Source organism: Phalangium opilio, unplaced genomic scaffold (assembly GCF_054372755.1).
Source record: "Phalangium opilio isolate 3A_F unplaced genomic scaffold, DU_Popi_V2 ptg000042l_1, whole genome shotgun sequence".
NCBI lineage: Eukaryota > Metazoa > Arthropoda > Arachnida > Opiliones > Phalangiidae > Phalangium > Phalangium opilio.
In genome coordinates, this window is record NW_028324166.1 from 8,705,589 (window position 1) to 8,718,416 (window position 12,828).

The 12,828-nt window shown below is 35.5% G+C and overlaps 1 protein-coding gene across 1 annotated transcript; it reads right to left on the minus strand.

Moving 5' to 3' along the window:
• Positions 1-3,434: 3,434 nt before the first annotated feature.
• On the minus strand, positions 3,435-4,342 carry LOC149679000 (uncharacterized). Its single transcript, XM_089837220.1, has 4 exons — positions 4,236-4,342; positions 4,049-4,176; positions 3,893-3,993; positions 3,435-3,830 (listed from the first exon to the last, which is right to left on the minus strand). Exons 1-4 carry the CDS (start codon positions 4,320-4,322, stop codon positions 3,646-3,648), a joined length of 501 nt encoding a protein of 166 aa, XP_089693346.1. The 5' UTR covers positions 4,323-4,342; the 3' UTR covers positions 3,435-3,645.
• Positions 4,343-12,828: the final 8,486 nt, after the last annotated feature.

The following is a 12,828-nucleotide window of genomic DNA, read 5'->3' on the forward strand; positions in this document are numbered from 1 at the left end:
GCTAAATAATGAAAAATATCAATTGAACACAGCTATTATTTTTATAGCATAGTATCGTACATTATTTAAACACCGAGTTTTGATGTTTGCAGCTCCATGCAAATACTTTTGAACAGCAAGCACTTGCTTCTTCTTACCAATTTTGCGAATTTTTGCTATTTCACGATTTTAGAACAAAATTCTAGAGAAGGGCCGAAACCAGTTTAAACCGATACCGATATATCGGTTTAGTCAAATTTCGGTACCGATATTGGTCTTGGCCCATCTCTAGAAAATAGAAATTTCTAACAACTACAGCTTTCCAGCTGACGTAAACGAACTCAACAAAGAGAATAGACGAGAAAATCAATTTTCATTTCATTAATCAAATTTTTCCCTCGCTTGCCGTCCCTTACAAAAATCTTCTTAAGAACTCTTAAGAAAATTCCTTGGGAAATTTCTTTGGAAATCCTTAAGGCGTTCTTTAGGAAATTGGGGAATATTGGCCTCTTTTTCTTCGGAAATTACTTTGGAAATATCTTTGGAATTTTCTTGGGAAATATCTTTGGAATTTTCTTGGGAAATATCTTTGGAATTTTCTTGGGAAATATCTTTGGAATTTTCTTGGGAAATATCTTTGGAATTTTCTTGGGAAATATCTTTGGAATTTTCTCTGGAAATATCTTTGGAATTTTCATGGGAAATATCTTTGGAATTTTCATGGGAAATATCTTTGGAATTTTCTTGGGAAATATCTTTGGAATTTTCTTGGGAAATATCTTTGGAATTTTCTTGGGATATATCTTTGGAATTTTCTTGGGATATATCTTTGGAATTTTCTTGGGAAATGTCTTTGGAATTTACTTGGGAAATGTCTTTGCAATTTACTTGGGAAATGTCTTCGGAATTTTCTTGGGAAAAATCTTTGCAATTTCCTTGGAAAATATCTATGGAATTTTCTTGGGGAACATATAGAGAAGGTTATTGGGTAAATTAATTTGGCCACTAGAAACGAGGATAGTTCTCACATGCAGAACCATATCCCACTACTGGGAGTGCAGTTCTTATATGCTGAACAACACCCCTTATAGCGAGGGAAGTTCTCGCATGCAGTGTGAAATTGCTTATAAAGTCAGACATTTAATCGACTTAAAAACATCCGTAAACGGCAGAAAGTTTTAACCTTGTGCAATTGTATGGGGTACTAAGTGGGTTTTGGAGGCTTTAATGGCCAAGCAGTAGATACAAACGTTGTTGCTAAATTTAATAATGTATATTCACTGAGAGTTTTTCGAGTATCAGAGACGCGTTTAACCTAATTTTCTCTACAATATTTTAAAAAAAATATTTATTTTGGACTCTAATTACGCTCGAAATAAAGATAAAACATGCCATAAGAGAATTAAGCAAAAATTCCGACTGACAGCTTTGATTCCCTGTAAATCTAAACATAACGATTTTAATTAATCTTATTTTACTTTTAATCTATTTTATCCTTTACATAAACACCTCACGGATTATTAAAGGCAAAAAAATAAAAAAATAGGTAAATATACATTCCATTTCAGCGCTTGCTGAGCCTTAGCTACGGGACCAGCCTTCGTGAAACGTTTTTAAATTTTTTAACCATCAAGTTAATGTCTATCTAGGAAAACTTAAGCTAAACAATTTGGGTAAAAATGTTTTAAGATAATTATATGTAAAGCATAATTGCAATATATCTGGCCCTTTGAAATTCATCTCTAAAATTCTTAACTAATTTCGTTGTAAAATAAACCCTAGACCTTCTTTGGAAATATACCTCTTGAATTCCAAACGAATTTCTTTGGAAAATAAACCCTAGATCTTCTTTGGAATTTTATCTCTAGAATTCTTATCGAATTTCTTTGGAAAATAAACCCTAGAGCTTTTTTGGACATTTATCTCAATAATTCCTAACGAATTTCTTTGGAAAACAACCCCAAGCCATTCTTTGGAAATTTAGGTCTAGAATTCCTAAAGAATGTCTTTAGAAAAACACCCCAAGCCATTCTTTGGAAATTTAGCTCTAGAATTCCTAAAGAATTTCTTTAGAAAATAATCCCTAGACCTTCTTTGGAAATTTATCTCTAGAATTCCTAAAGAGTTTCTTTAGAAAATAATCCCAAGACATTCTTAAGAAATTTATCTCTAGAATTCCTAAAGAATTTCTTTGGAAAATAATCCCAAGACATTCTAAGGAAATTTATCTCTAGAATTCCTTAAGAATTTCTTTAGAAAATAAACTTTATACCTTCTTTGGAAATTTATCTTTGGAATTCCTAAAGAATTTCTTTGGAAAATAATCCCAAGACATTCTTAGGAAATTTATCTCTAGAATTCCTAAAGAATGTCTTCAGAAAATCATCCCAAGACATTCTTTGGAAATTTATCTCTAGAATTCCAAAAGAATTTCTTCAGAAAATAATCTCAAGACATTCTTTGGAAATTTATCTCAAGAATTCTTTAGGAAATTCCAAGGAAGTCTTTGGAAATAGTTTCTTTAGAAAATGATCCCAAGGGCTCCGTAGGGTTCCAAAGAAATTCCTTTAGAACTCTTAAGAAGATTTTTGTAAGGGGTTCGACCTTTTATGACTTACTCATGTCCGCTCATGTCTCATGGGAAGAAATGTGTGCATGCACGGGTAGAGCAAAATATGGAGCTTTTAGACCGTTTTCCAAGTGAAAGAAATGAAAATTCGGTGGTAAATTACCATCGTGGTAATTACCGTTTTCGTAATTTACCCGAGAAAATCGTAAATTACAGTTACCGTGGTAATTTACCGATTTAGAACCCTATGTAGGCCTCGATGCTGTGGCGTCTTAGCCATTGGACTAGATGAAAACCGTGATTAAGATATATTCACTTAACTATGATGAGAAGTGTACCACAGTGCCCAAGTGCCTGTTAAGGCGGCCTAGCGTCTAGGAACACAAAAACCTAAGTTCCTTTAGAAACGGATAAAAATGTTTTTGTTTCCAAGGCCGTCGTTTCAGCTTTAATAAGTCATTGGTACAATTATATCCATTTTTCCGGGTTTTTGTGGAGTTGAGCAAACCTTTCTCACATAAATCGAAGCTAGTACACTACGTGCTTCAAAGCGCGAGCTCCAGTAGAGCTGCCGGTTTTACTGTTAAGTTGTAAACGAGATTTCTCTGACACTAAAGTATGTTCACACTGACACGGGAATCGGTTGAGAACTGGTTCGCCCAACATGTTTTGAAACCCTCTTCATTAGCAGTTTGAAGCGAATTAAACTGCGTCGGTTCACACTTTAAAACGCTTCTCTTTGTGCTGTTTGCCTTGGCTTTGGCCGATGAAGATACCCTTAAGACTAGTCTCATTCCCAGATGAAATAACCCTGGAAACTTGAAACTAGCCTTCAATACGCATTAAGTTGGTTCGTGAAGCAACTTCAAGAAAAAGCGTTTGTAATTAGTATAAGTTTTGTTCACACTTAACTTTGGAAGCGTTTTGAATAGCTTCGAACCGGTTTCCCATGTAAGTGTGAACATGGCTTGGATGTGGAACCTGTTAATACCCGGTTACACGAATACTTTATGCGTAGGGTCGGCGCGGTAGTGATATTTATATTCCATCCGATAATACATGAAAATATATGAAGTTCAACGTTTGATCCGATATTTTTAGAAAACTATACATACCCTAGTTCCAGAAAGTTCGTACAAGTTTCCAGGAGAAACCCGAATTTTGAGTTCCGTTTCCAATGGAATAGCGAAGGGACTGTGTATGTAAATTGTGCCTTGACGCGGCCTTTCATCACCACCAAGGGTTTCATTTTCGCTGAATTGTATCGAGAAGTAGTAGTCAACTATGATGAAAAACTTTGAAAATATTTGTAATTAAATTGAACTTCTCCAAAATTTAACTTACGCATTTGTCTAACTCCTTTAACACGCCTTAATGGAGAAAAATGCCACTGACTGTTGATGGTATAACAAGACAAGAAACCTCTGTGAGACCACGTAGCATTCCTAAAGGAACATTGTCAAATCATATTCCGTTATAAGACCGTTTTTATTAAGTTACTTGTGTATATCGTTTTCTTCGTAACCAGCGTAGCCAGTGACATTCGCGAAATTAAATAAGAAATCTGGTGTAATACGAACATAATGAAGCTCTTGCGTGGTTAAATTTTGAAAAACACCGTATAAATCCTACGTATGTGTATATTGTAAAGGGTTTAGTGGTTTTTTTGAAGTGTGAGAAATCTTACGGAAAAGTCATTCTTTTCACAAGTATCCTTGTAACGCGGCAAATTGCACAATTTGGATTTCATTATTCTGATATAAAAAATATTCATTTAACAAAAGAGAAACGGTAAGAACAAAAGTGAAAACCACGAAATGCAGTCTTTCGATATTAAACAATTGAATGTCAGGATTTCAACCATCATTTACTAGATACTGGATATGCTTCAAAATTAGCACAGCAGTTTTTATTAACGAGCTAAATTCGTGAAGCAATAATTGATGAAACAGAATTGCCAGCAAAATAGACACAAAGGTAACTGGCTATACTTATTCCACACCTACTCAAGGCTAAATCGAATACAATACAGACAAATGCCAAAAACCTAATTAGATATCACGTTGCCAATATCATTTATAAGAGTCATTTATAGCATCATTATCAAATTTAGTATATAGCATAATTTATGGACAATTGTGCTTTTCGCCCTTTCATTAGAAATATGTCGTTACTCACGGATGATTGTAACAAACTGAAACAGCTGGTAGAAACACTTCGTCTGGGAACACGACTTCCACATTGACTACCATAGGATAGTCCATATACTGATAGTAAAAATCGACAGTTTGCTTAGCGAAGAATACTAAACAAAATACACAGAGAGATAGATAAACTGTTCTTCTTGCCTAAGGACATTGAAAAATAATTAAGTAATAATTTGGTCTTGTTCTCAATAGAACAATTTTAGTTATATTAATCACATATTTTCGGTGCTCGAGCAATATTTAATTAATTTATAATTACAATGTTTAGAAGTTTATGAAATCCATGTGATTTTTCTGTTTTTCGTAATTTCTTTTTAGATTCTTCTTTTTCAATTGCACCGCGGTAATTCTGGTTAGAGTTATAATGTAAGAACCGACGATAACGTCTGGGCGCGTAATCACTAGGTGAATCGTAATACATTGAGGACTTGAGTAACAACCTAAAGTTAATTCATCAAATCAAAGAACTTAAATGTCTTAGTTTTGATCAGTTACCTGCTGAATCTGATAAGATTCTGTAGCGTTTAAGAATCCAGGCTTCTTATTAATAACTCATAACCAACGTTCCACGCACCAAAAAGTATAGAGCCAGATGTTTTACAGTTTTAACTTCGTTCTATTTCGTTCTCATGGGTTAGAAACATCTGCTTCCGTGACAATCAAATTGACTTTTTTTCGATAAATACATTTTCTTCTGACAATTTTGAACTTTCACATTCGGTTCCGGAAAAATTTGGATTATGCCAGGCTTATTTGGTAGATTCCGAGACTGGCTTTATTTTGATAACAAAGTTCGGCTGCACGTGTTAACATCGTGGCGTAAACGGATTTTCTGATAATAAAATTACCTTTGACAGTTGCTAGTACACTAAATGTGATATTTTCTAGAAATTTATAACACTTGTGGTAAAATTTTGATTCTACGACTAAATTTGGTGAATTGAAGTTGACTGAGAAAAACGTGAATTACTTGCACCTGCAATAGCAATCGAAGTTTTATACATTGCGAATTTGGTAAGATAGAATAAAATTAGGAGTACGTGAATACACAACATTTAATCTGCTTATGTGTTTATAATAAAACCGTCTTCGTGAACAAAGATAAGAAAAAGTAAAAGCTAAGTGAACAAATTTGAATGACTGAAGTCCCAGACATAGAAATTTTTCAGTTTTGAGATATGATTATAAAACAAAATTTATTTTAAAAAATTGCTTATAAAAGTTTTTTCGCAAAGCTCCTATTTCCTCAAAATATTTTACCATGAAATTTGGCATTTGTAAGAGGACATTCATTTTACATTCACTTTTGGATTTTAAAAGTGTCAGCATGAAAAATATTAATTTTCATTCGTTTGTGGGTATTTATTGATCTCACATTTGCTCTCCTGCCTAGATCTAGCAGACACAATTCCAAGAACCGACTAAACAATTCAGTCAATGAGCGTCAAGTGAATCGGAGTGACGTAAAGTCGAAATGCACTATATTTTCTTGATGAGGCAATGTACTCTTGTTTTGGTGTTCCTGTGAAACGGCGAGGGTTTTCGCGGGCGCGTAAATTGACATTTGACTCCGCGTTTGGGGGAATGAATTTTTGGGACATAGAAAAAGACATGAGACTCCTGAAACAGTAAACAACGTACTCTTTGTATGTAGTATTATTATTGTAATATGAATGTGTATATTCTCGTGAACTATATGTATAGTTTTTTATATGCACAATAAACATCCTATTCATTCATCCTATTTATTCATTCATTCATTCATTCAATATTACAATTGCTGATAAGGGATATTTAGAGAGGGAATTTAAGAAAGTCGCGGAACGAAAGTACAGACTGTTAAAAAAGTCTTTGCGCGTTGCGTTTTTCGCACATATTTTACTATATTTCAAAAACTATTCAAGCTAGCGCTCTGGAATAAAGTGCGTTATAAAAGTTTTGCATTCCTCTTTCATATTTTACCCGTTCCACAGTTGTCCTTTGCATACTTATACCGGAAACCGGAAATGTCAAAATTATCAACTTTGAAAATATTGGATTCTCGAGGATATAAATGCGATTTTCGGATTTCTTGGGGTCGATTCATATTTGAAAAGTGTTAACCAAATTCAATTCGGATGAATAGGTCACGAGTAATCAGCCTTTATTCAAAATCTGGCAAACTTGGTTAGAGTGGCGATAATTCATAATCGAGTATCGAATCTTTGTCGTAATAATGCTTGTTAGATGTTATGGCACCTTATGCGAATATATATGATTGGTCTTGTGGCGCAATACTTTTAAACAAATCAGACGTTCATTAAAGGGATGGTGAAGTGGAAAATAAAGAAATTTTTTATTGATTTTTCCATTAGACAGCGAAACATCCAAGAAATAACACCGAACGATTTTTAAACTACGATTAGTTTGAAATTTCACGAATAATTTTAAATAAGGACCTCCGACCAATCGCGTAGCGCCCTGCCTTTTTATCAACAATTTTCTCTTGGCACGCTCAGTGTTGAATAAATTTATCACGAGACTTGAAAAAATTTGCGTCATGTGACAATTGTGGCGCGAGACATGGAGTGTGTCACGAGAATTTTGTTAACAAAAAGGCACGGCGTGACGCGATTGGTCGGAGTTCCTTTTTTGAAACTATTCTTAAAATCTTAGCCTAATTTGAATATTAAAATCAATGGGAGGTATTTCCTGAATTTTTCATTATGCATACTGGTCTCATGATTAGTAGAAGAATCAATAAAAAATCACTTTATTTTCCACTTCCCACTCCCTTTAAGAGAAAACTCGCGTCTTTTGAAGAGGAGAAGCGGTTTGAAAATATTGTTATTTGGGCCATGATATCATAATATTTAGAACTCACATTAATTACGTTTGGGTCTTCAGCCCAACTCATTGCAGCCCAGTGAAAATCTCATTCATGATGGCATATGCGCTGCACGAGATCCCTTCAAATAGATAAATTCGACTATCCTATACATGAAACAACTTCAGAGGAGAAGGGCTTCTATGCTAGGAATGTTCGCTACGCGATTGAGCTTCTCTAAACGGAGCCTGAAGTTGGGCTATAGCAAATGTGAGGCCATTGAAAGATTTTTATTTTAGAAGCAGAAATAGGGAACAGAGTAATCTGGGCGCGCGTCAAAGTCCCGGGCCCCCTTCCTCGGGACGGTGGGATATAAAAGAAGAGGGTGGTCATATAGTGACAAAGGTAGAAAGGAATTACGTATTTTTCGCCGATCCCGTCAGCAACGTCCGCAAAACGTAGTTTAAGTGAGCAATCAGAAAATTCAAACTTTTCATCACACGTTAGAGGGAGGGCTCTATACTGGGCTATGAGTCGGACTGAATTAAACACTAACCGTTCTCCAATCCTACTTCTAAAATTAAATCTATCTCTATTGAGGCTTAATAATATAGCTGACCGCAACTAAAACATGGGCAAAGGCGTATTTCACAACTGACGTTCAAAGCTACCGATGAAAAAACCTAAAAATTTAATTTTAAAACAAAAATGAATGCCGGTAACAATGATCACAACTGAAAATAACAGCTAACAGCTAAAACGAAACCGAACGGTAAACACTTGAAGTTGGTCTCTCTGCGCTGCTGGTCTGCTACTCGTTTCGTTTATTTTCTATGGCAAAAATACTAACTTTGGAAGGTATTGGGATATTAGGCCATTTTGTGATTTAAGATTCTTATTGTATAGGAAAGGAAACTAGCCTTTTTTTAAGAAATTTTGGATAACCACTGCCATCTCAAATTAGAGAAGGCAGTGGGATAACTATTAATATCATCATTGATAACTAGTTAAACGTTGAAAAATATTTATAAAATTTGTAGGAAAATTTTCAAATAACAAGACTTCCTTCGAGTTTCAAATTGAAGAATGCTCGTGTGCTTTATTGAACTATTTTATACAAACAAGACAGTCACTTTCAGCTTGAATTGCTGCTTGATATTTTATAGGACATACCCGAGCACTTAAAGCAAGGATGAAGAGGAAAATAAAGTGATTTTTTTATCGATTCTTCTTCTAATTATAAGACCATTTTGCATAGTGAAACATCCAGGAAATACCGTCTGCGTTCTTGAACAATTTATTACAAACAAGACTGTCACTTTCAGTTTCAATTGTATTTTACTTAACCTCTCTTAGCCCTTAAACAGATTTTTAATCTTTTATTAAATGACAGACATAAACGCTAAATCGGATTCAAGTCGGGCGAGAGAGCGGTTTAATCTTAGCGTCAATTCCTTCGACCTCCAGAAATCTTGCAACGAGTCGGGACGTATGGGCTGGGCAATTGTCCTGCTGAGCCTGAAACCACACACTAAAACAATGTTTTAAGTTAGTCAAGAATAATTATCAGGTTATACCGGTCACGTCATGGGCTGGTTAGTCATACGGAGAAAAAAATACCAGCGAACAGGGCGGATCTCTATTTTTTAACATTACAATGCTTTACCTCCTAATTTCATTAGAGTTTATTTCTGTCTTTTAGAATACGACTAGCTGTTACCCGCGGCGTCGCTCGCGTGTAATAAGAACTACCATCAAAATGATACAAAGAATGTGTAGATTTTACTGATGACTAATATTTTTGTAGCATCCTAGGAGCGAAGGCACTCGGCGTTGCCGGTCAGCCCGTCAGGACATTTTATATTACTTTTCACGCGGACATTATCCCATAAAGAAGGGTTTTTTAGTTTTTGGCCGCCATTTTAAAAGATGGCAACAAATCGAACCCAAAAGAGCATTTAGTCTGTCTATAGGTTAAAGGAAACCCGTGTACTAAATATCTGTGAAATCGGTTGAAACGCGCGGATTTTGTTGCATAGAGAAGATTTTTTACATTTCTGGGCGCCATTTTTTAAGATGGCGGCGGATTGCAAAAATCTTTCTTAGTACGCGCCTACTTCTTATGAGTAACGTTCCTGCAAATTTTCAGCCTTCTAGGGCAAGCGGTTTGGGCTGGGCGTTGATTATCTGTCAGTCTGTCAGTCAGTCAGTCAGTCAGTCAGTCAGGACTTTGATTTATATAGATATAGATTAACAATGTGTTTAATGGGAGGGTGAAATGGAAAATCAAATAATTTTTAATCGATTCTTCTACCATTCTGCGTAGTGAAACATCCAGGATATATCTCCGAATGATTTTGAAATTCCAATTAGGTTCAGCTATTATGGATAATTTGAAATAATGACCTCCGACCCATCGCGTAACGCCCTGCCTTCCTATTGACAAAATTCACGTGGCACGCTCCATGCCGAATGAAATTTATCGCGAGATTTAATAAAAGTTGCTTGCGATGTGACTATCGTGGCGCGAGATATAGAGCGTGCAACGGAAATTTTGTTAACGGGAAGGCAGGGCGTTAAGCTATTAGTCAGTGGTGCTTATTTCAAATTATCTTTAAAATCTGAACCTAATTTGAATTTTAAAATCATTCGGAGTCTTTATTTCCTGAATGTTTCACTGTGCCACTGTGCATATAATGGTCTTATAATAAGAAAAATCTATCAAAAAATCACTTTATTTTCCTCTTCATCCTTCCTTTAACGACTTGGGGATGTCCAATAAAATATCAAGCAACAATTGAAACTGAAAGTGACTGTCTTTTTTGTAAACAATAGTTCCATAAAGCACACGAACATTCTTCAATTTGAAACTCAGAGGAAGTCTTGTTATTTAACAATTTTCGTCCAAATTTTATAAATATATTTCAACTTTTAACTAAATATTAAAAATTATCCAAAGTTTCGTTAAACAGGGTCGTTTTCTTTCCTACACAATAAAAGTCTTAAAACACAAAATGGCCTAATATCCCAATACCTCCCAAAGCTAGTAATCTTGCCATAGAAACTAAACGAAAGGAGTAGCAGACCAGCAGCGCAGAGAGACCAACTTCAAGTGTTTACCGTTCGGGTTCTTTTTTTAGGTGTTAGCTGTTATTTTCAGTTGTGATCATTCTTACCGGCATTCATTTTTTCATTTAATTTTTAGGCTTTTCCATTTGAACGTCAGTTGTGAAATACGCCTTTGACCATGCTTTGGTTGCGGTCGGCTATATTATTAAGCCTCAATAGAGATAGATTTAATTTTAGAAGTAGGATTGGAGAACGGTTAGTGTTTAATTCAGTCCGACTCAGCCCAGTATAGAGCCCTCCCCTCTAACGTGTGATGAAAAGTTTGAATTTTCTGATTGCTCACTTAAACTACGTTTTGCTGACGTTGCTGACGGGATCGGCGAAAAATACGTAATTCTTTTTTACCTTTGTCACTATATGACCAGCCTCTTCTTTCATATCCCACCGTCCCGAGGAAGGGGGTCCGGGACTTTGACGCGCGCCCAGATTACTCTGTTCCCTATTTCTGCTTCTAAAATAAAAATCTTTCAATGGCCTCACATTTGCGCTAAACGCGGGAGGCTATAGCCCAACTTCAGGCTCCGTTTAGAGAAGCTCAATCGAGTAGCGAACATTCCTAGCATAGAAGCCCTTCTCCTCTGAAGTTGTTTCATGTATAGGATAGTCGAATTTGTCTATTTGAAGGGATCTCGTGCAGCGCATATGCCATCATGAATGAGATTTTCACTAGGCTGCGATGAATCGGGCTTAAGACCCAGACGTAATTAATATGAGTTCTAAATATTATGATATCATGGCCCAAATAACAATATTTTTAAACCGCTTCTCCTCTTCAAAAGACGCGAGTTTTCTCTTAAAGGGAGTGGGAAGTGGAAAATAAAGTGATTTTTTATTGATTCTTCTACTAATCATGAGACCAGTATGCATAATGAAAAATTCAGGAAATACCTCCCATTGATTTTAATATTCAAATTAGGCTAAGATTTTAAGAATAGTTTCAAAAAAGGAACTCCGACCAATCGCGTCACGCCGTGCCTTTTTGTTAACAAAATTCTCGTGACACACTCCATGTCTCGCGCCACAATTGTCACATGACGCAAATTTTTTCAAGTCTCGTGATAAATTTATTCAACACTGAGCGTGCCAAGAGAAAATTGTTGATAAAAAGGCAGGGCGCTACGCGATTGGTCGGAGGTCCTTATTTAAAATTATTCGTGAAATTTCAAACTAATCGTAGTTTAAAAATCGTTCGGTGTTATTTCTTGGATGTTTCGCTGTCTAATGGAAAAATCAATAAAAAATTTCTTTATTTTCCACTTCACCATCCCTTTAATGAACGTCTGATTTGTTTAAAAGTATTGCGCCACAAGACCAATCATATATATTCGCATAAGGTGCCATAACATCTAACAAGCATTATTACGACAAAGATTCGATACTCGATTATGAATTATCGCCACTCTAACCAAGTTTGCCAGATTTTGAATAAAGGCTGATTACTCGTGACCTATTCATCCGAATTGAATTTGGTTAACACTTTTCAAATATGAATCGACCCCAAGAAATCCGAAAATCGCATTTATATCCTCGAGAATCCAATATTTTCAAAGTTGATAATTTTGACATTTCCGGTTTCCGGTATAAGTATGCAAAGGACAACTGTGGAACGGGTAAAATATGAAAGAGGAATGCAAAACTTTTATAACGCACTTTATTCCAGAGCGCTAGCTTGAATAGTTTTTGAAATATAGTAAAATATGTGCGAAAAACGCAACGCGCAAAGACTTTTTTAACAGTCTGTACTTTCGTTCCGCGACTTTCTTAAATTCCCTCTCTAAATATCCCTTATCAGCAATTGTAATATTGAATGAATGAATGAATGAATAAATAGGATGAATGAATAGGATGTTTATTGTGCATATAAAAAACTATACATATAGTTCACGAGAATATACACATTCATATTACAATAATAATACTACATACAAAGAGTACGTTGTTTACTGTTTCAGGAGTCTCATGTCTTTTTCTATGTCCCAAAAATTCATTCCCCCAAACGCGGAGTCAAATGTCAATTTACGCGCCCGCGAAAACCCTCGCCGTTTCACAGGAACACCAAAACAAGAGTACATTGCCTCATCAAGAAAATATAGTGCATTTCGACTTTACGTCACTCCGATTCACTTGACGCTCATTGA